General features: G+C 42.5%; 1 protein-coding gene across 4 annotated transcripts in view; it reads left to right on the forward strand.

The window, feature by feature from the left end:
- The window catches only part of PLEKHB2 (pleckstrin homology domain containing B2), a 62,905-nt gene that overhangs the window by 35,257 nt on the left and 5,945 nt on the right, over nt 1–21,703 (forward strand). For 3 of the 4 annotated variants that reach the window (XM_045797170.2, XM_087865254.1, XM_087865253.1), the window contains one exon: nt 19,496–19,604. In XM_045797170.2, coding sequence (XP_045653126.1) covers nt 19,496–19,604 — 109 coding nt within the window. The remainder of the gene's footprint in view (nt 1–19,495; nt 19,605–21,703) is intronic. The other variant, XM_045797171.2, reaches the window with a different exon arrangement.

Consider the following 21,703-nt stretch of genomic DNA (forward strand, 5'->3'; position numbering starts at 1 on the left):
GTCATCATCCAGTACATCCCCGGTTTTCGATGTAAGGCTCGATGATTCATTAGTTGTGTATAACACCCAGTGCACCATGCAATATGTGCCCTCCTTACTACCCATCACCGGCCTATCCCATTCCCCCACCCCCCTCCGCTCTGTAGCCCTCAGTTTGTTTCTCATAGTCCATAGTCTCTCATGTTTCATTCCCCCTTCTGATTACCCCCCCTTTCTTTATCCCTTTCTTCCCCTACTGATCATTCTAGTTCTTATGTTCCAGGGATGAGAGAAATCATATGATAGTTGTCTTTCTCTGCTTGACTTATTTCACTTAGCATTATCTCCTCCAGTGCCGTCCATGTTGTAGCAAATGTTGAGAACTCGTTCTTTCTGATTGCTGAGTAATATTCCATTGTATATATGGACCACAACTTCTTAATCCAGTCATCTGTTGAAGGGAATCTCGGCTCCTTCCACGATTTAGCTATTGTGGACATTGCTGCTATGAACATTGGTGTGCATATGGCCCTTCTCTTCACTACGTCTGTATCTTTAGGGTAAACACCGAGTAGTGCAATGGCTGGATCATAGGGTAGCTCAATTTTTAACTTTTTAAGGGACCTCCACACTGTTTTCCAGAGTGGCTGTACCAACTTGCATTCCCACCAACAATGTAGGAGGGATCCCCTTTCTCCACATCCTCTCCAACAATTGTTGTTTCTTGCCTTGTCTATTTTTGCCATTCTAACTGGCGTAAGGTGGTATCTCAGTGTGGTTTTGATTTGAATTTCCTTGATGGCTAATGATTTTGAACATTTTTTCATGTGTCTGTTAGCCATTTGTATGTCTTCATTGGAAAAGTGTCTGTTCATATCTTCTGCCCATTTTTTGATTTGTTTATTTGTTTCTCGTGTGTTGAGTTTGAGAAGTTCTTTGTAGATCTTGGATACCAGTCCTTTATCTGTAGTGTCATTTGCAAATATCTTCTCCCATTCCGTGGGCTGCCTCTTAGTTTTTCTGACTGTTTCCTTGGCTGTGCAGAAACTTTTAATCTTGATGAAGTCCCATAAATTCATTTTATCTTTTGTTTCTCTTGCCTTTGGGGATGTATCATGAAAAAGGTTGCTTTGGCCGATGTCGTAGAGGTTGCTGCCTATGTTCTCCTCTAGAATTTTGATGGATTCCTGTCTCACATCGAGGTCTTTCATCCATTTGGAGTTTATTTTTGTGTATGGTGTGAGAGAGTGGTCAAGTTTCATTCTTTTGCATGTAGCTGTCCAATTTTCCCAGCACCATTTATTGAAGAGACTGTCTTTTTCCCACCGGATGTTTTTTCCTGCTTTATCAAATATTAGTTGCCCAAAGAGCTGAGGGTCCATTTCTGGGCTCTCTATTCTGTTCCATTGGTCTATGTGTCTGTTTTTGTGCCAGTACCATGCTGTCTTTGTGATCACAGCTTTGTAGTACAGCTCAAAATCCGGCATTGTGATGCCCCCAGCTTTGTTTTTCCTTTTCAACAGTTCCTTGGAGATTCGGGGTCTTTTCTGGTTCCATACAAATTTAAGGACTATTTGTTCCAGTTCTTTGAAAAACGTTCTCGGTATTTTGATCGGGATAGCATTGAAAGTGTAGATTGCTCTGGGTAGCATGGACATTTTAACTATGTTAATTCTTTCGATCCATGAGCATGGAATATCTTTCCATCTTTTTATGTCTTCCTCAATGTCTTTTAAGAGTGATTTATAGTTTCTAGAATAAAGGTCCTTTACGTCTCTGGTTAAGTTAATTCCAAGGTAACGTATGGTTTTTGGTGCTATTGTAAATGGGATGGATTCCCTAATTTCTCTTTCTTCGTTCTCATTATTCGTGTACAGAAATGCAACTGATTTCTGAGCATTGATTTTGTATCCCGTCACGTTACTGAATTGCTCTATAACTTCTAATAGTTTGGGAGTGGCTTCTTTTGGGTTTTCCAAATAGAGTAGCATGTCATCTGCAAAGAGAGACATTTTGACTTCTTCTTTGCCGATTTGAATACCTTTGATCCCTTTTTGTCGTCTGATTGCTGTTGCAAGGACTTCTAGTACTATGTTGAATAATAATGGCGAGATTGGGCATCCTTGTCGTGTTCCTGATCTTAAGGGAAAGGCTTCCAGCTTTTCCCCATTGAGAATAATATTTGCAGTAGGCTTTTCATAGATGGCTTTTATGAGATTGAGAAATGAACCTTCTATTCCTACACTCTGAAGGGTTTTAATCAGGAAAGGATGCTGTATTTTGTCAAATGCTTTTTCGGCATCGATTGAGAGGATCATATGGTTCCTGAGTCTTTTCTTGTTGATATGATGTATCATGCTGATTGATTTGTGAATATTGAACCACGCTTGCATCCCAGGTATGAATCCCACTTGATCGTGGTGGATAATCCTTTTAATGAACTGTTGGATTCTATTAGCAAGTATCTTGTTGAGGATTTTGGCGTCCATTTTCATTAGGGAAATCGGTCTGTAATTCTCCTTTTTGAGGGGGTCTTTGCCTGGTTTGGGGATCAAGGTAATATTGGCCTCATAGAATGAGTTTGGTAGCTTTCCTTCTGTTTCTATTTTTTGAAATAGCTTTAGGAGAATAGGTATTATTTCTTCTTTGAATGTTTGGTAGAATTCCCCAGGAAAACCGTCCGGGCCTGGAGTTTTGTTATTTGGAAGGTTGTTTATCACTGACTCAATATCTTCATAATTAATTGCCCTGTTTAAGAAATCAATTTCTTCCTGTTTCAATCTTGGTAGTTTATAGGTTTCCAGGAAGGATTCCATCTCTTCCAGATTGCTTAGTTTATTGGCATATAGCTGTTGATAAAAACTTCTAATAATCCTTCCAATTTCAATGGTGTTCGTCGTGACCTCTCCTTTTTCATTCATAATTTTAATAATCTGGGTCCTTTCTCTTTTCTTTTGGATAAGTCTTGCCAGTGGTCTGTCAATTTTATTGATTCTCTCCAAGAACCAGCTTCTAGTCCTGTTGATCTGCTCTACTGTACTTCTGGTTTCTGCTTGATTGATTTCAGCTCTAATTTTGGTCAACTGCTTCCTCGTGCGTGGATTAGGCCTGTCCCTCTGTTGCTGTTCCAGCTTCTTGAGGTGAGAATATAAAAACTGCATTTTAGATTTTTCTATTCTTTTGAGTGAGGCTTGGATGGCTATGTATTTCCCCCTTAGGACCGCCTTTGCAGTATCCCATAGGTTTTGGACTGTTGTATTTTCATTCTCATTGGTCTCCATAAATTGTTTAATTTGATTTTTGATTTCCTGGTTTATCGAGTTATTCCTGAGCAGGATGGTTCTTAGTCTCCAAGTGTTTGAGTTTCTTCCAAATTTTTCCTTGTGGTTGAGTTCCAATTTCAGAGCGTTGTGGTCTGAGAATATGCAGGGGATAATTTCAATCTTTTGGTATCGGCTGAGACCTGTTTTGTGTCCCAGAACATGGTCTGTTCTTGAAAATGTTCCATGGGCATTAGAATAGAATGAGTATTCTTTGGTTCTGGGGTGTAGTGTTCTATATATATCTAAGAGGTCCAACTCGTCGAGTATGGCATTCAAAGCCTTTGATTCTTTGCTTAGTGTTTGCCAGGGTGTTCTGTCTATTTCTGATAGTGGAGTGTTGAGGTCCCCTACTATTAATGTATTTTTATTTATATGTCTCTTTATTCTGGTTAAGAGTTGGCTTGTGTATCTTGCTGCTCCCCTGTTGGGGGCATATATATTTATAATTGTCATATCCACTTGTTGAATATTTCCTTTAAGAATAATATAGTGCCCTTCTGCATCTCTAACTATAGTCTGTAGTTTAAAATCCAGTTTATCTGCTATGAGAATTGCTACCCCAGCTTTCTTTTGAGGTCCATTTGCGTGAAAGATGGTACTCCATCCCCTTACTCTCAGTCTGAATGCATCTTTGGGTTCGAAATGAGTCTCTTGTAGACAGCAAATGGATGGGTCATTTCTTTTTATCCAGTCTGCAACCCTGTGGCGTTTTAAGCAAGAATTTAAACCATTAATATTAAGACTGAGTACTGAGAGATATGCTTTTAATTCTGCCATGTTGTCAGTAAAGTCTTTGTTTGTATTGGCTGTGACTTTCTGTTCTGTATCACTCTTGGGGCCTTTTTACTTTTATAGAACCCCCCGTAATATCTCCTGTAGGGCTGGTTTCGTGGTTACGAAATTGGTTAGTGACTGGCGATTCTGAAATGTCTTTATTTCTCCATCAATTCTGAATGACAGCCTTGCTGGATAAAGGATCCTTGGCTGCATGTTTTTCTCTGAAAGAGCTTTAAAAATGCTCCCCCAACCCTTTCTCTCATTCCAGGTCTGTGTAGACAGGTCTGACGTAATTCTGATGACTTTGCCTTGGTACGTGAGAAATTTCTTTGCCCTGGCCGCTTTCAATACTGTATCCTTGGATCTAATATTTGCGAAATGCACTATGACGTGACGTGGTGTAGGTCTGTCATGGTTGAGCTTGGGAGGGGTCCTCTCTGTCTCTTGGACACGAATTTTTGTTTCCCTTGCTAGATTAGGGAAGTTTTCAGCTACAATTTGTTCAAATATCTCTTCTAGACCTCTGTTTTTCTCCACCCCCTCGGGGATGCCGATGATTCTAACATTGGATCGTTTCGTTGAGTCAGTAATCTCCCGTAGCCAACATTCGTGGGCGTGGATTTTTTTAAGACCATCTTCTATTTTTATTTTTTCCTCTATTAACCCATCCTCCAATTCACTAACCCTTTCCTCTGCTTCGGTGTCCCTGGCCGTCAGAGCCTCTAGTTTTGCCTGCATTTGGCTCATAGAATTTTTAATTTCTGTCAAATTCGCTCTCATTTCCGCCCTTAGGGATTCTATATTCTCAGTAACATTTTCCTTAATACTTTTTTCAAGTCTACTCATTATCTTGACCATTGTTACTCTGAATTCCATTTCTGATAATTTGGTTACATCCATATCCGTTACTTCTGTGGCAGAGGCCACAGACTCACTGTCTTTTCTTTGCTGGGGGGGGCTTCTCCTTCTTGTCATTCTGATGAGGAGAGGTTGCGGGGTTGTCCAGAGCCCAAATTATTGACTGGGTCCCAGGCCGTGCCCCTTGTTTTATAGGGATCTTAGAGATGTGGGCTTCTTCTTTAAAGATTTTATTTATTTACTTATCTGAGAGAGGGAGACTGACAGTCAGCAAGAGCGGAACAGAAGCAGGGGAGTGAGAGAGGAAGAAGCAGGCTCCCAGCGGAGGAGCCCGATGAGGGACTCCTTTCCGGAACGCTGGGATCACGCCCTAAGCCGGAGACAGGCGCTCAATGACTGCGCCACCCAGGCGCCTCAGGTTGTGGGCTTCTTGATTTTTCAGCCTGCCTTCTGTGTTCTGGGGGAGGGGCCTGCCGCGCCGATACTCAGGCAACCCTGTTTGGTTAGAGTCTCCGTGTCCCCTGCGAGGGAGGATGGGGATGGGCACTCTCTGAGCAGGTATTTCCAGGCTTTTGTTCTCTGGCGGCTTTCCCTGGCGGTTTGCTGTGCCTCTTCTGAGAGTCAGAGCAGCAGAGGCTGCATTGTCACAGAACAGAGGGATTGCGGCCCGTTCTCCACTGATGTTCTGGCCACTTGAACTCTATTACTGTTGGTGCTGCTCAACCCTGCAGCGTCCCGGGATTCGCGCACCAACCCGGCGTCCCTGCCCTCACTTCCAGGGCTGGCGCGTCTCTGTCCTTTGTGTTTCTAATGCCGCCAGCCACCGGCCAGGCGCGTCTCTGTCCTTTGTGTTTCTAATGCCTCCAGCCACCGGCCGCCCCGCGCGCTCCTGGGTCTCCCGGTCTCAGTCTATGCCGGGTGAGCACACCTCGATTCCGGATTTTCGTGAGAAGCCTGGTGGCGCGCGCACCCGGTTCAGGGTCTTAGTCTGCTGTTTCGCGGGTGCCGACTGCGAGTCCGCCCGCTCCCCCGTGCAGGTGGCCCGCCAGCCGCCAGCCGCCCCGCGCGCTCTGGGAGCTCCCGGTCTCAGTCTGGATCCCGTGAGCACACCGGGATTCTGGTGTTCCGGGAGATGCCTGGTGGCGCGCTTTCACGGCTCACCGGTCTCAGTCCGCTCTCTCTCGGGTGCCCTCTGTGAGTCCGCCTGCTCCCCCGTGCAGGTGGCTACCGCTTCCCGGCGCCCAAACGTGGCGGCTCCCTCCCCCTTCCGTTTATCTTCCGATATCTGTGCACGGTTTACAGCTCCCCTCTTCGTACCTCAATACTCAGCGCTGGAGATGTTCATTTGTAGAGATCCAGGTGCATCATCCTGCGTCTCAGGCTGATTCCGTGGTTATTTAGGCTGGTCTGGTACCTATCCAGCTCGACTCAGGGGAACGGCTGAAAAAGGGGTCCCCTACTCCTCCGCCATCTTAACTCAGAGTCTATTCTTGTGATAGGTTTAAGTATGCCTTTTTTTTTTTTTTTTTTTTTAGTTTCCTTTGGTTCTGTTTTTTTTTTTTAATTTCTCTGTGTTCTTTTACTGAAGCTTTTTTGTGAGTTATTTGAACATATTTTAAAATTGCATTTTTTAAAAACGATTCATTTATTTTAGAGGGGAAGAGAGACTGTGTGAGTAGGGGGAGGGGCAGACGGAGAGAAAGAATCCAAAGCAGACTCTGCAGAGAGCAGAGCCAACGTGGGGTTCAATCTCACAACCCTGAGATCATGACCTGGCCCAAACCAAGAGTTGGACGCTTACTTAACCACCTGAGCCACCCAGGTGTCCCAAAAATTGCATTTCGATTTATCTGTAATGTTTCTTGAGTGTATCTCTTTGTATTTCTTTTTTAGTGGTTGCTCTAGTTATTATGTTATTCATATATACATACTTTTCAAAGTCAAGTGTTCACATTTCTTTTATATATGAAGACCACATTAGATGGTGTTAGAAATTTTGCTTTAGCTGTCAGACTTGTTAAAAAAGTCAAGATGTGAAGAAAAGTCTGTTATAGTTACTTGTATTTCTGCTCTGACCATATTTTTTACCTCCTGATATTTCAAGATTCCTTTTTCTATTGTTTACTTTTTGTTTAGTGAACTTCCTTTTGCCATTCTCTTAGTATAGGTCAGCTGGCAACTAATTCTCAGTTTTCCTTCATCTGAGAATGTCCTGATTTCGTCTTCATTTCTGAAATATATTTTCACTAGTGTAGAATTCTGAGTTGATATTTCTTTGAACATTTGGCAGGTTTGTGCTATTTCCTTTGGCCTTCATGGTTTCTGAGGACAAATCTGCTATCATTTAAATTTCCCCCCATGTACATTGTGCATTGGTTGTTTCTAGCTGCCTTCTTTGTCCTTAGTTTTGAGAAGTTTGACTATAATGTGTTTTGGTATGGATTTTGGGGGGTTTATTCTTGTTTGGTTCAATTTCTCGAATATGTAGGTTTATGTTTCTTGCTAAGTTTGTGAAAATTTAGGCCATTATTTCTGGAATGCATTTTCAGTCCTACCCCCTTTCTCTTTTGAAGCTGATGACATGGATGTTAGATATCCTACATGTCTCAGATTTTTTCATTTTCTTTTCATCAGTCTGTTTTCTCTCCAAATTATACTCCTGTTAACTGATTCTTTTTCTCTGTCATCTCTGTTGTGTTATTAAGCTCATTCATTGTATTTTTTTATATAATTTTTTTTCTAAAATTTTCATTTTATTTTTTTGTATCTTGAAAATATATAAATATGTGTATATATCTTTACATTGTTTTTTCCTGAAATTTTCTGTTTCTGTGGACTTTTTTTGATGTATTTCAGACATGTTCATAATTGCTCCTTGAAATATTTTTGTGGTACCTGCTTTAAAAACCTTTCTAGAGGGGCGCCTGGGTGACTCAGTCAGTTAAGCGTCTGCCTTTGGCTCAGGTCATGATCCTGGGGTCCTGGGATTGAGCCCCGCGTCAGGCTCCCTGCTCATCAGGGAACCTGCTTCTCGCTCTGCCCCTCCCCTGCTCATGCTTCCTTTTGCTCTCTCTCTCTCTCTCTCAAATAAATAGAGAAAATCTTTAAAGAAACAAAACAAAAAACCTTTCTAGATAATTACAACATCTTTATCATCTTGGTATTGTCTCTTTTGTTGTTTTATTCATTTTGAGATCTTCCTGATTCTTTTTTTCTATTTTTTAAAATCATTATTATTTTTAAAAGATTTTATTTTAGAAAGAGAGAGCACGAGCAGAGGGGAGGGGCAGAGGCAGAGGGAGAAGCAGACTCCCTGCTGAGCAGGGAGCCTGATGCAGGACTCCATCCCAAGGACCCTGGGGCCAGGACTGAGTCAACGGCAGACACTTAACCAACTGAGCCACTCAGGCGCCCCTGAGATCTTCCTGATTCTTGATATGACAAATGATTTTTCATCAAAACCTGGACATTTTAAGTGTTATGAGACTGAATCTTACTTAAATCTTGTATTTTACTGTACTTCCTCCCAATGCTATTCTTGTGGGTGAAGAGGGGGTTACTGTGTTGCTGCCGTGTAGGGATGCAAGGGCAGGTTCTTGACTGAGCCAGACTTCCAGGGGGTAGGTTTCTTGTCACCTCCTTGTCAAGAGGGTTGAGAATTTAGGCTCTCCTCCAGGTCTCTGCTGAAACCAGCCTATGTGGGAATTGGGTCCTCTACTGCTCCCCACTAGCTTCCACTGATACTGTGGTTACTGATGAGTACTTGCTTTCCACTAGGTCTCTGCTGGTTGCATCTCACAGGTCTAGGAGGGGCACCTGGTTTGTGCTGGACAGAGGTGGGAGTTCTGGCTCCTTACATGGTCTCCATCTGGCAGGAATGAAATTCTCAACTCCCTACTTGGTCTTCTCTGACACAACTTGTGACAGGGGTGGAGGGGTGGTGCCTTATTACAGCCTGCCAAACATGGAAGTTCCTCTACACTTGGCCTTGCTGGTGGGAGTTGGGGTGGGGCCACAGTTATTTCTGTAGTGTTGGACTGGAGTAGAGTAGGTACTGCCTGAAAATGGTCTGTCTTGCCAGATTGCCCCTTTCCTCCCAAGGGTTTTTGGGTAGAGAGAGCAGACTTTTCTTGGGGCCTTTTTGTCTGTACTTACTGGTTCCTGTCTTCTCCTTTAGCTAGTTGAGGATATAGGAGGCAAAAAGGAACCCAGGGAGCTCACCATCTGTCCGTAGGGTCTTGAGGTCCCTAGCCAGTCCGCCACCTTCTTGCCATTTTCAGAGTCTCCTTAAGTTTGTTTTATATATTGTGTTCAGGGTTTTCAGTTGTACTTAGCTGAAAGGGAAGAATAGGGAACATCTACATCTTTGCTGTCTTCCAGAAGCTTAACTTCTGTGTTCTGCTTTTATTAAGATGACAGGTTTAAACTATGCAGGTATTTGTCTGACAGCAGCAACCTGTGTTCCCTTGTGCCATATGGTACTTGTCACATGACAACAACAATTGTAATTGTCTGTAAGCATATCTGTCCTTCTCCCCCGCCCCCCACCACAACCTGTGAGCTTGTAAAGAAGGCTGGGCCTTTTGTCTCCAGATTTCCCAGAATATAGTAGTCATTCACTTGGTCAGTGAAGGTGGGTCCACTGCCTCTCGCAGTACCCATTCACAGACATGTGCTGCTGAAAGACTGCCAGTCACCTGCCGAGGTCTCAGACCTCAGGGTCTTCCCATCCAGCAACATCTCTAGTCCTTCATATTCTTCCTAGAACTGCTGAAAATTGCTAGAGGGGGTTCTGCTTCTGGGCTGCCTTCTTTACCTTTCTCAGCCCACACAGATTGAAGTGAGTCGGGCCTTTCTGTGGATTAGGCTTTGGCTTAAGGGAGTGTTGGACTGGTTTGGTTTTCTATCCAGAGTACTCAGACTTTCTCCATATTAACTATATGGCTGTTTTTGCTTTCTTATCATTTGTATGTTCACTGGAGTAGCACTTTTAAAGATTTTATTTATTTATTTATTTATTTTTAATTAATGATTTTTTATTATATTCTGTTAGTCACCATAGAGTACATCCCCGGTTTCCCATGTAAAGTTCGATGATTCATTAGTTGCGTATAACACCCAGTACCCATGCAATACATGCCCTCCTTACTACCCATCACCAGTCTATCCCATTCCCCCACCCCCCTCCCCTCTGAGGCCCTCAGTTTGTTTCTCATAGTCCATAGTCTCTCATGTTTCATTACCCTTCTGATTACCCCCCCTTTCTTTATCCCTTTTTTCCCCTACCAATCTTCCTAGTTCTTATGTTCCATAGATGAGAGAAATCATATGATAGTTGTCTTTCTCTGCTTGACTTATTTCACTTAGCATTATCTTCTCCAGTGCCGTCCATGTTGCAGCAAATGTTGAGAATTCGTTCTTTCTGATAGCTGAGTAATATTCCATTGTATATATGGACCACAACTTCTTAATCCAGTCATCTGTTGAAGGGCATCTCCGCTCCTTCCATGATTTAGTTATTGTGGACATTGCTGCTGTGAACATTGGGGTGCTTCTGGCCCTTCTCTTCACTACGTCTGTATCTTTGGGGTAAACACCCAGTAGTGCAACGGCTGGATCATAGGTAGCTCAATTTTTAACTTTTCAAGGGACCTCCACACGGTTTTCCAGAGTGGCTGTACCAACTTGCATTCCCACCAACAATGTAGGAGGGATCCCCTTTCTCCACATCCTCTCCAACAATTGTTGTTTCTTGCCTTGTCTATTTTTGCCATTCTAACTGGCGTAAGGTGGTATCTCAGTGTGGTTTTGATTTGAATTTCCTTGATGGCTAATGATTTTGAACATTTTTTTCATGTGTCTGTTAGCCATTTGTATGTCTTCATTGGAAAAGTGTCTGTTCATATCTTCTGCCCATTTTTTGATTTGTTTATTTGTTTCTCGTGTGTTGAGTTTGAGAAGTTCTTTGTAGATCTTGGATACCAGTCCTTTATCTGTAGTGTCATTTGCAAATATCTTCTCCCATTCCGTGGGCTGCCTCTTAGTTTTTCTGACTGTTTCCTTGGCTGTGCAGAAACTTTTAATCTTGATGAAGTCCCATAAATTCATTTTATCTTTTGTTTCTCTTGCCTTTGGGGGTGTGTCATGAAAAAGGTTGCTTTGGCCGATGTCGTAGAGGCTGCTGCCTATGTTCTCCTCTAGAATTTTGATGGATTCCTGTCTCACATCGAGGTCTTTCATCCATTTGGAGTTTATTTTTGTGTATGGTGTGAGATAGTGGTCAAGTTTCATTCTTTTGCATGTAGCTGTCCAATTTTCCCAGCACCATTTATTGAAGAGACTGTCTTTTTCCCACCGGATGTTTTTTCCTGCTTTATCAAATATTAGTTGCCCAAAGAGCCGAGGGTCCATTTCTGGGCTCTCTATTCTGTTCCATTGGTCTATGTGTCTGTTTTTGTGCCAGTACCATGCTGTCTTTGTGATCACAGCTTTGTAGTACAGCTCGAAATCCGGCATTGTGATGCCCCCAGCTTTGTTTTTCCTTTTCAACAGTTCCTTGGCAATTCGGGGCCTTTTCTGTTTCCATACAAATTTAAGGACTATTTGTTCCAGTTCTTTGAAAAACGTTCTCGGTATTTTGATCGGGATAGCATTGAAAGTGTAGATTGCTCTGGGTAGCATGGACATTTTAACTATGTTAATTCTTCCAATCCATGAGCATGGAATATCTTTCCATCTTTTTATGTCTTCCTCAATGTCTTTCAAGAGTGATTTATAGTTTCTAGAATATTGGTCCTAAAAAAAAAAAAAAAAAAAGAATATAGGTCCTTTACGTCTCTGGTTAAGTTAATTCCAAGGTAACGTATGGTTTTTGGTGCTATTGTAAATGGGATGGATTCCCTAATTTCTCTTTCTTCGGTCTCGTTATTCGTGTATAGAAATGCAACTGATTTCTGAGCATTTATTTTGTATCCCGCCACATTACTGAATTGCTCTATAACTTCGAATAGTTTGGGAGTGGCTTCTTTTGGGTTTTCCATATAGAGGATCATGTCATCTGCGAAGAGAGACATTTTGACTTCTTCTTTGCCGATTTGGATACCTTTTTTCCCTTTTTGTTGTCTGATTGCTGTTGCCAGGACTTCTAGTACGATGTTGAATAATAGTGGCGAGATTGGGCATCCTTGTCGTGTTCCTGATCTTAAGGGAAAGGCTTCCAGCTTTTCCCCATTGAGAATAATATTTGCAGTAGGCTTTTCATAGATGGCTTTTATGAGATTGAGAAATGTACCCTCTATTCCTACACTCTGAAGGGTTTTAATCAGGAAAGGATGCTGTATTTTGTCAAATGCTTTTTCGGCATCAATTGAGAGGATCATATGGTTCCTGAGTCTTTTCTTGTTGATACGAGGTATCACGCTGATTGATTTGCGAATGTTGAACCACGCTTGTATCCCAGCAGTGAATCCCACTTGGTCATGATGGATAATCCTTTTAATGTACTGTTGGATTCTATTAGCAAGTATCTTGTTGAGGATTTTGGCGTCCATATTCATTAGGGAAATCGGTCTGTAATTCTCCTTTTTGAGGGGGTCTTTGCCTGGTTTGGGGATCAAGGTAATATTGGCCTCATGGAATGAGTTTGGTAGCGTTCCTTCTGTTTCTATTTCTTGAAATAGCTTTAGGAGAATAGGTATTATTTCTTTTTTGAATGTTTGGTAGGATTCCCCAGGAAAACCGTCCGGGCCTGGAGTTTTGTTATTTGGAAGGTTGTTTATCACTGACTCAATCTCTTCATAATTAATTGGCCTGTTTAAGAAATGAATTTCTTCCTGTTTCAGTCTTGGTAGTTTATAGGTTTCCAGGAAGGCCTCCATCTCTTCCAGATTGCTTAGTTTTTTGGCATATAGCTATTGATAATAGTTTCTAATAATCCTTCCAATTTCATTGGTGTTGGTCATGACCTCTCCTTTTTCATTCATAATTTTAATAATTTGGGTCCTTTCTCTCTTCTCTTGGATAAGTCTTGCCAGTGGTCTGTCAATTTTATTGATTCTCTCAAAGAACCAGCTTCTAGTCCTGTTGATCTGCTCTACTGTGCTTCTGGTTTCTAATTCATTGATTTCTGCTCTCATCTTGGTCAACTGCTTCCTCGTGAGTGGATTAGGTCTGTCCCTCTGTTGCTGTTCCAGCTTCTTGAGGTGAGAATATAAAAACTGCATTTTAGATTTTTCTATTCTTTTGAGTGAGGCTTGGATGGCTATGTATTTCCCCCTTAGGACCGCCTTTGCAGTATCCCATAGGTTTTGGACCATTGTGTTTCATTCTCGTTGGTCTCCATAAATTGTTTAATTTGATTTTTGATTTCCTGGTTTATCGAGTCATTCCTGAGCAGGATGGTTCTTAGTCTCCAAGTGTTTGAGTTTCTTCCAAATTTTTTCTTGTGGTTGAGGTCCAATTTCAGAGCGTTGTGGTCTGAGAATATGCAGGGGATAATTTCAATGTTTTGGTATCGGTTGAGACCTGTTTTGTGTCCCAGAACATGGTCTATTCTTGAGAATGTTCCATGGGCATTAGAATAGAATGAGTATTCTTTGGTTCTGGGGTGTAGTGTTCTATATATATCTATGAGGTCCAACTCGTCAAGTATGGCATTCAAAGCCTTTGATTCTTTGCTTAGTGTTTGCCAGGGTGTTCTGTCTATTTCTGATAGTGGAGTATTGAGGTCCCCTACTATTAATGTATTTTTATTTATATGTCTCTTTATTCTGGTTAAGAGTTGTCTTGTGTATCTTGCTGCTCCCCTCTTGGGGGCATATATATTTATAATTGTCATATCCACTTGTTGAATACTTCCCTTAAGAATAATATAGTGCCCTTCTGCATCTCTAACTATAGTCTGTAGTTTAAAATCCAATCTATCTGATATGAGAATTGCTACCCTAGCTTTCTTTTGAGGTCCATTTGCGTGAAAGATGATACTCCATCCCCTAACTCTCAGTCTGAATGCTTTTGGGTTCGAAATGAGTCTCTTGTAGACAGCAGATGGATGGGTCATTTCTTTTTATCCAATCTGCAACCCTGTGGCGTATGGGAGCGTTTAAACCATTTACATTGACACTAAGAACTGAGAGATAGAATTTTAATGATGCCATGTTGCCAGTAAAGTCTTTGTTTGTATCGGTTCTGACTTTCTGTTCTGTATCACTCTTGGGGCCTTTTTACTTTTATAGAACCCCCCTAAATATCTCCTGTAGGGCTGGTTTTGTAGTTACGAAATTGCTTAGTGACTGGCGATTCTGAAATGTCTTTATTTCTCCATCAATTCTAAATGACAGCCTTGCTGGATAAAGGATCCTTGGCTGCATGTTTTTCTCTGAAAGAGCTTTAAAAATGCCCCCCAACCCTTTCTCTCATTTCAGGTCTGTGTAGACAGGTCTGACGTAATTCTGATGCCTTTGCCTTGGTACGTGAGAAATTTCTTTGCCCTGGCCGCTTTCAGTTCTGTATCCTTGGATCTAATATTTGCGAATTGCCCTATGACGTGACGTGGCGTAGGTTTGTCGTGGTTGAGCTTGGGAGGGGTCCTCTCTGCCTCTTGGACACGAATGTTTGTTTCCCTTGCTAGATTAGGGAAGTTTTCAGCTACAATTTGTTCAAATATCTCTTCTAGACCTCTGTTTTTCTCCACCCCCTCTGGGATGCCAATGATTCTGACATTGGATCGTTTCATTGAGTCAGTAATCTCCCGTAACCTACATTTGTGGGCGTGGATTTTTTTAAGACCAGCTTCTTTTTTCGTTTTTTCCTCTATTAACCCTTCCTCCAATTCACTAATACATTAGTTCCTCTGCTTCGGTGACCCTGGCCGTCAGAGCCTCTAGTTTTGACTGCATTTGGCTCATAGAATTTTTAATTTCTGTCAGATTCGCTCTCATTTCTGTCCTTAGGAATTCTGTATTCTCAGTAACCTTTTCGTTAATAGTTTTTTCAATTCTACTCATCATTTTGACCTCGTTACTCTGAATTCCATTTCTGATAATTTGGTTACATCCATATCCATTATTTCTGTGGCAGAGGCCACAGACTCACTGTCTTTTCTTTGCTGGGGGGGGCTTCTCCTTCTTGTCATTCTGATGAGGAGAGGTTGCGGGGTTGTCCAGAGCCCAAATTATTGACTGGGTCCCAGGCCGTGCCCCTTGTTTTATAGGGATCTTAGGGATGTGGGCTTCTTCTTTAAAGATTTTATTTATTCATTTATGTGGCAGAGAGCCAACCAGCGAGAGAGGGAACAGAAGCAGGGGAGTGGGAGAGGAAGAAGCAGGCTCCCAGCGGAGGAGCCCGGTGAGGGACTCCTTTCCGGAACGCCGGGATCATGCCCTAAGCCGAAGACAGGCGCTCAATGACTGCGCCATCCAGGCGCCCCGGGTTGTGGGCTTCTTGATTTTTCAGCCTGCCTTCTGTGTTCTGGGGGAGGGGCCTGCCGCGCCGATACTCAGGCAACCCTGTTTGGGTAGAGTCTCCGCATCCCCTGCGAGGGGGTATGGGGATGGGCACGCTGTGAGCCGGTATTCCCAGGCTTTTGTTCTCTGGCGGCTTTCCCTGGCGGTCTGCTGTGCCTCTTCTGAGAGTCAGAGCAGCAGCGGCCGAATTTCAGCCTCTGTCACAGAACAGAGGGATTGCGGCCCGTTCTCCACTAATGTTCTGGCCACTTTAACTCTGTTACTGTTGGTGCTGCTCAACCCTGCAGCGTCCCGGGATGTGCGCCCCACACCCGGCGTCCCAGCCCTCACTTCCAGGGCCGGCGCGTCTCTGTCCTTTGTGTTTCTAACGCCGCCAGCCACCCCTGCGTGCTCCCGGATCTCCGGGTCTCAGTCTATTTCCGGTGAGCACACCGGAATTCCAGAGTTCCGTGAGAAGCCTGGTGGCGCGCGCACCCGGCTCACGGTCTCAGTCTGCTGTTTTGCGGGTGCTGTCTGCAAGCCCGCCCGCTCCCCCGTGCAGATGGCTACCACTTCCTGGCGCCCAAACGCGGCGGCTCCCTCCCCCTTCCATTTATCTTCCGATATCTGTGCGCGGTTTCACGGCTCCCCGCTTCGTACCTCAATCCTCAGCACTGGAGATGTTCATTTGTAGAGATCCAGATGCATCTTCCTGCGTCTCAGGCTGGTTCCATGGTTGTTTAGGCTGGTCTGGTACCTATCCAGCTCGACTTGGGGGACCGGCTGAAAAAGGTGTCTCCTACTCCTCCGCCATCTTCCCAAGATGATTTCTGTGTGGCTCAGTTGGTTAAGCATCGGACTCTTGATCTCAGCTCAGGTCTTGATCTCAGCGTCTTGATCTCAGGGTTGTGAGTTCAAGCTCCATGTTGGGCTCCATGCTGGGTGTGGAGCCTACTGTCTCCCCGGAGGCCGAAGATTCCTGGAGAGTGGATACCGAGGCTGGTTCCTTGTATCTGTCCCCAACACTTCAGAGCACACCCTAAGTGCTTGAATAAATGTTTCTCTGCGTAAGTGCCCACTGGAGAATAAGGAGCACCGAGGAAAGACATTGAATTTTGGCGAAGGAAAGGGGTCAGAGCAGGCTTCCTGAAAGAGCAGACATCTGAGCTAGACTCTGACGACCAAAGATTTTATTTGTTTTAGAGAGCGAGAGAGAGAACACGAGTAGGGGGAGGGGCAGAAGGAGAGGTAGAGAGAGAATCTCAAGCAGACTCTGCACTGAGCATGGAGCCTGATGTGGGGCTCCATCTCAAGACCCTGAGATCATGACCTGATAAAGAGTCAGATACCTATCCAACTGAGCCACTCAAGCACCCCCCAAGTAGTACTTTAATTTCAAGGACTTTTCTTCTGCATTCACAACTTGGCTGACTGCTTGGTACAAGAGGCCCAGCTTTTGGCCTGTCTTGGCTTTCTACATGCCTTCCTCACTAAGCTTAATCATTCCTAGGCTCTGATTTAAAGAGAGAGACATGCGACTCTTCCTTTCACTTGACCACTTAAAGACCATTGTAGGTTTTTTTTTTTTAATTTTATTTATTTATTTATTTGATAGAGAGAGAGAGTGAGAACGAAAAAGCAGGGGGGGCAACAGAGGAAGAAGCAGACTCCCTGCTGAGCAGGGAGCCCAATGCAGAGCTTTGATCCCAGGGTCCTGGGATCATGACCTGAGCCAAAGGTAGAGACACTTAACTGACTGAGCCACCCAGGTGTCCCCATTGTAGGGTTATTAATTGGCCTCATTTCAGTATTGTTGTGTCTCAGGAAATAGGAGGGCCTGAGAGGGAGGGAGGAAGACAGGAAGTAGTAGTTGGTGGAGCAGTCAGAACACCCAAGATTTATCAATTACGTTTGCCCATTTTATGGGTGTGGTTTGTGGCACCCCAAAACAGTAGTAGCATCAAAGATCGCTGATCACAGATCACTGTAACAAATATAATAATAATGAAAAAGTTTGAAATACTGTGAGAATTCACAAAATGTGACACAGAGACATGAGGTGAGCAAATGCTGTTGGAAAAATGGTGCCAGTAGACTTGCTTGATGCAGGGTTGCCACAAACCTCCTGTGTAAGAACATAGCGTCTGCAAAGTGCAATAAAGAGAAGCACAATACAATGAGGTATGACTGTATATCTTTTTGAGTCAGTGTTTTCATTTTCTTCTGATAAATACCCAGAATTGGAATTGCTGGATCAAATGGTAATTCTATTTTTAATTATTTGAGGAATCTCCATACTGTTTGCAGTAGTGGCTGCACTAATTTACATTCTTGCCAACAGTGCACAGGGTTTCTTTTTTCCACACTCTCACCACCACTTGTTGTTTTTTGTTTTGTTTTGTTTTTTAATACTAGCTGTTCTAACAAGTGTGAGATGATTCCTCATTGCGGTTTTGATTTGCATTTACCTGATGATGAGTGACGTTAAACATTCTTACATTTGTCTATTGGCCGTCTGTCTGTGGAAAAATGTCCCTGCAGATTCTCTGCCCATTTTTTAATCAGTTTTTTTTTGTTATTGAGTTGTATGAGTTTCTTTTATATGTATTAGATATTAATCCCTTATCAGATATATGATTTGCAAATACTTTCGCCCATTTGGTAGGTTGCCTTTTATTTTGTTAACCATTTCCTTTGCTGTGCAGAAGCTTTTTATTTTTTATTATTTATTTATTCATTTATTTATTTAGGGGGGTGCAGAGGGAGAGGGAGAGAGAGAATCTTAAGCAGGCTCTACACCCTGTGCGGAGCCCAACACAGGGGTCGATATCATTACCTACCCTAAGATCATGACCTGAGCCAAAATCAAGAGGCAGATGTTTAACCAACTGAGCCACCGAGGCGCCCCCAGAAGCTTTTTAGTTTATTGCAGTCCCAATTGTTTATTTTTGTTTTGGTGTTAATTCCAAAATATTGCCAAGATCTATGTCAGGTGGCTTACCATCTGTGTTTTTCTACTAGAGTTTTTTGGTTTCAGGTCTTATGTTCAAGTCTGTAATCCATTTTGAGTTGATTTTTGTGTATGATGTAAGATAGTGGTTCAGTTTCATTCTATACAAGTGGCTGTCTTTTCAAACACCATTATTGAAGAGACTGTCCTTTTCCCATAGTGTATTCTTGGCTCCTTTGTCATAAATTGACCATATATGTGTGGGCTTATTTCTGGGCTCTCTGTTCTGTTCCATTGATTTGTGTGTGTTTTTATGCCGATATCATACTGTTTTGATTACTGTAGCTTTGTTGTATAGTTTGAAATTGGGGAGTGTGATGCCTCCTGTTGTGTTGCTTTTTCCCTTAAAATTGCTTTGGCTATTGGAGTCTTTTGTGGTTCCATACAAACTGTAGAATTGTTCATTCTGTTTCTGGGGGGAAATACCATTGGAATTCTGGTAGAGATTGGATTGAACCTATAGATTGCTCTGGATAGTATGGACATTTTAACTATTCTTACAGTCCATGAGCAGAGAATATTTTTTTCATTTGTTTGTGTTTCCTTCAGTTTTTTTTTTCTTCAGTGTCTCACGGCTTTCAGTGTAAAGGTCTTTAGTTAAATTTATTCCTAGGTTTTTTGTTTCTAATGTAATCGTAAATGGGATAGTTTTCGTAATTTGTCATTCTGATAGTTACTAGTGTATAGGAATACAACAGATTTTTTATTTTGTATCCTGTAACTTTACTGAATTCCTTTTTTTGGTAGTTTCTTTAGAGTTTTCTAGGTATCATATCATCTGCCAATAGTGAGTTTTACTATTCCTTCTCAATTACCATTATTATTACTTCTCAATTTATTTGCCTTTCATTTCTTTTTCTGATCAGGACTTTGATTATGATGTTGAATAAAAGTGGTAAGAGTGGGCATCTTGTTGTCTTGTTCCTCATCTTAGAGGAAAGCTTTTAACTTTCCACTGTTGAATATGATGTCAGCTGTGGGCTTGTCATATATGGCCTTTATTAAGTTGAGGTACATTCCCTCTCCACCCACTTTGTTGAGAATTTTTATTATAAATTGATGCTGAATTTCAAAATTGTATTTCTGATGGGCCTATTTCTTTTCAGCAGGCATATGGCTATGGTCCATACAGTGGCGCATACCCACCAGGAACTCAAGTTGTCTATGCTGCAAACGGGCAGGCTTATGCTGTACCCTGCCAGTACCCATATGCAGGTAACTCATGCCCACCTTCCATTCCTTGTTTCTCCTCATTTAGTGGGGAGATGAGTCCTGAAGGATTTGTATTTCTCTGTTTAAGGATAAGTGAGCTGTGTTGCTGGTATAGATCTGCTACTGTGTTTTTTAAAAAAAAGCATTATGTATTTTTATACTGCCTTAGAAAGTTGAGTACCCTTTTAAAAACTTCACTATTGCATCTAGTTTTGTTCCCAAGGAGAGAATTTGTACTTACTGGTATTCACTTATATTAAGGAACAACCAAACTAAGAGGCCAGTTTTAAGGGGTAACTTTCTCTTATTTTTCTCTTCCTGTAACATCCTTAAAAAATTATCACTACTCAGGTGATATTCCCTTTTGCAGGTGATGTAAAGGCCTGGAAGGTACTTATATTTATTCTGGGCTTTTGATGCACTTTTTCCATTTTTCACCTTACCTGAGAAAAATTGTAGATGTGAGTAACTGGCCTGTGTAGGTAGTAGCATCAAGTCCTGGGTGCAGTTTGGACAGTGGGAGGTGTAAGGTGGAGGTATGGGAGAATGCTGGCCCTGAGGCTGGAGCCTGCAGTCAGGACGAGGGGGCTGAGAGCCATGTGATTGATGGACTGAAGAGCAAGGGCACACCCAGATGCTGGGAGAGCAGGGGAAGTCAGGCAGGGGCAGGTTGCAGTGGGGCATGTCAGATCAACATATAAGAGAATGAGCTGGTGAATAGCCTAGAACAAGAGCCCGGAGCTGAGAGAGAGAGAGGAAATCTGAGGGGATTGTGAGCAAACCTAGTGCAATGTATTAACACAGAAGCAGTGGAAGGAGAATCTGTTATCAGAAAGGTAAGTGGTCACTGAAGCTAATGCTGCAGAGATGCCCAGGGGTTACCGGCCGCAAGTCAAAGTGTCCTTCTAATTATTGGTAGTTACTTTGGTTTCTCATACTTTAGCACCTAATATGACAGTTTCTCTGCTCATCTGTTCCTGCAGTCTGATGCAGTTCACTCAACTAGTGTGGACTATGAAACCAATAAAATGCTGATGCTAAAAAATGAAGTATTTGTTGTCCTGTGATCTTAGCACAACTATTTTTGTTTAAATTACCTTACCCGTACAAAATAAATTTTTCATCTTCTCAGTCTTATATTACTTTTTGCATTTCTTTCCTCATTTTAAAATTTTATGTATTTTGTCCAGAGTGCTACATAATCTCCGTAAGTATTCTTAATGACTGCATATTATCATATTGGGTGATATATTATTAGTTGAATCTTCTAGTATTGGCTGTTTACTTTCTTTTTTTCCTGTTTGCAATCACATCTAATGATTTTCTTTTTCATTCCTGTTAAATATGTTTTAGAATACATTTTTTTAAAAGATTTTATTTATTTATTTGACAGAGCGAGAGAGCACAAGCAGGGGGAAGAGCAGAGGGAGAGGGAGAAGCAGACTCCCCGCTGAGCAGGGAGCCCGACGCGGGGCTTGATCCCAGGACCCTGGGATCATGAGCTGAGCCAAAGGCCGACTCTTTTTTTTTTTTTTTTTTAATTTATTTATGTGATAGAGAGACAGCCAGCGAGAGAGGGAACACAGCAGGGGAGAGGGAGAGGAAGAAGCAGGCTCCCAGCCGAGGAGCCCGATGTGGGACTTGATCCCGGAACGCCAGGATCACGCCCTGAGCCGAAGGCAGACGCCCAACGACTGTGCTACCCAGGCGCCCCCAAAGGCAGACTCTTAACCATCTGAGCCACCCAGGCGCCCCTAGAATACATTTTTGATTTGTGTTTATTAAGTTAATATGTCAAAGGACATAGATATTTATATTTCTTTTGATACCACTGAAATTTATAAAGTTCTCAAATATGCGAAAGTAGGGACAATAGTTTAATGAACTGTCATTTGTCCGTTATCAGCTTTAGTTACCACATCATGCCTAATTTTGTTTCACCTCCATCTCCTTTCCTCATCTCTGAATAGTTTTGAGGGAGATTTGGACTTTATGTCCTTTCATCTGACAGTATGACAATAAATCTTGATACCGTTTACCCAGTTGATTCTCAGAACAGTTTGCCAGTTTCTAACACCACTAGGAGTTCATGAAACACTGGT

The sequence above is a fragment of the Ursus americanus genome, chromosome 10 (genome assembly GCF_024610735.1).
Source record: "Ursus americanus isolate L20-20 chromosome 10, mUrsAme1.1.p, whole genome shotgun sequence".
NCBI lineage: Eukaryota > Metazoa > Chordata > Mammalia > Carnivora > Ursidae > Ursus > Ursus americanus.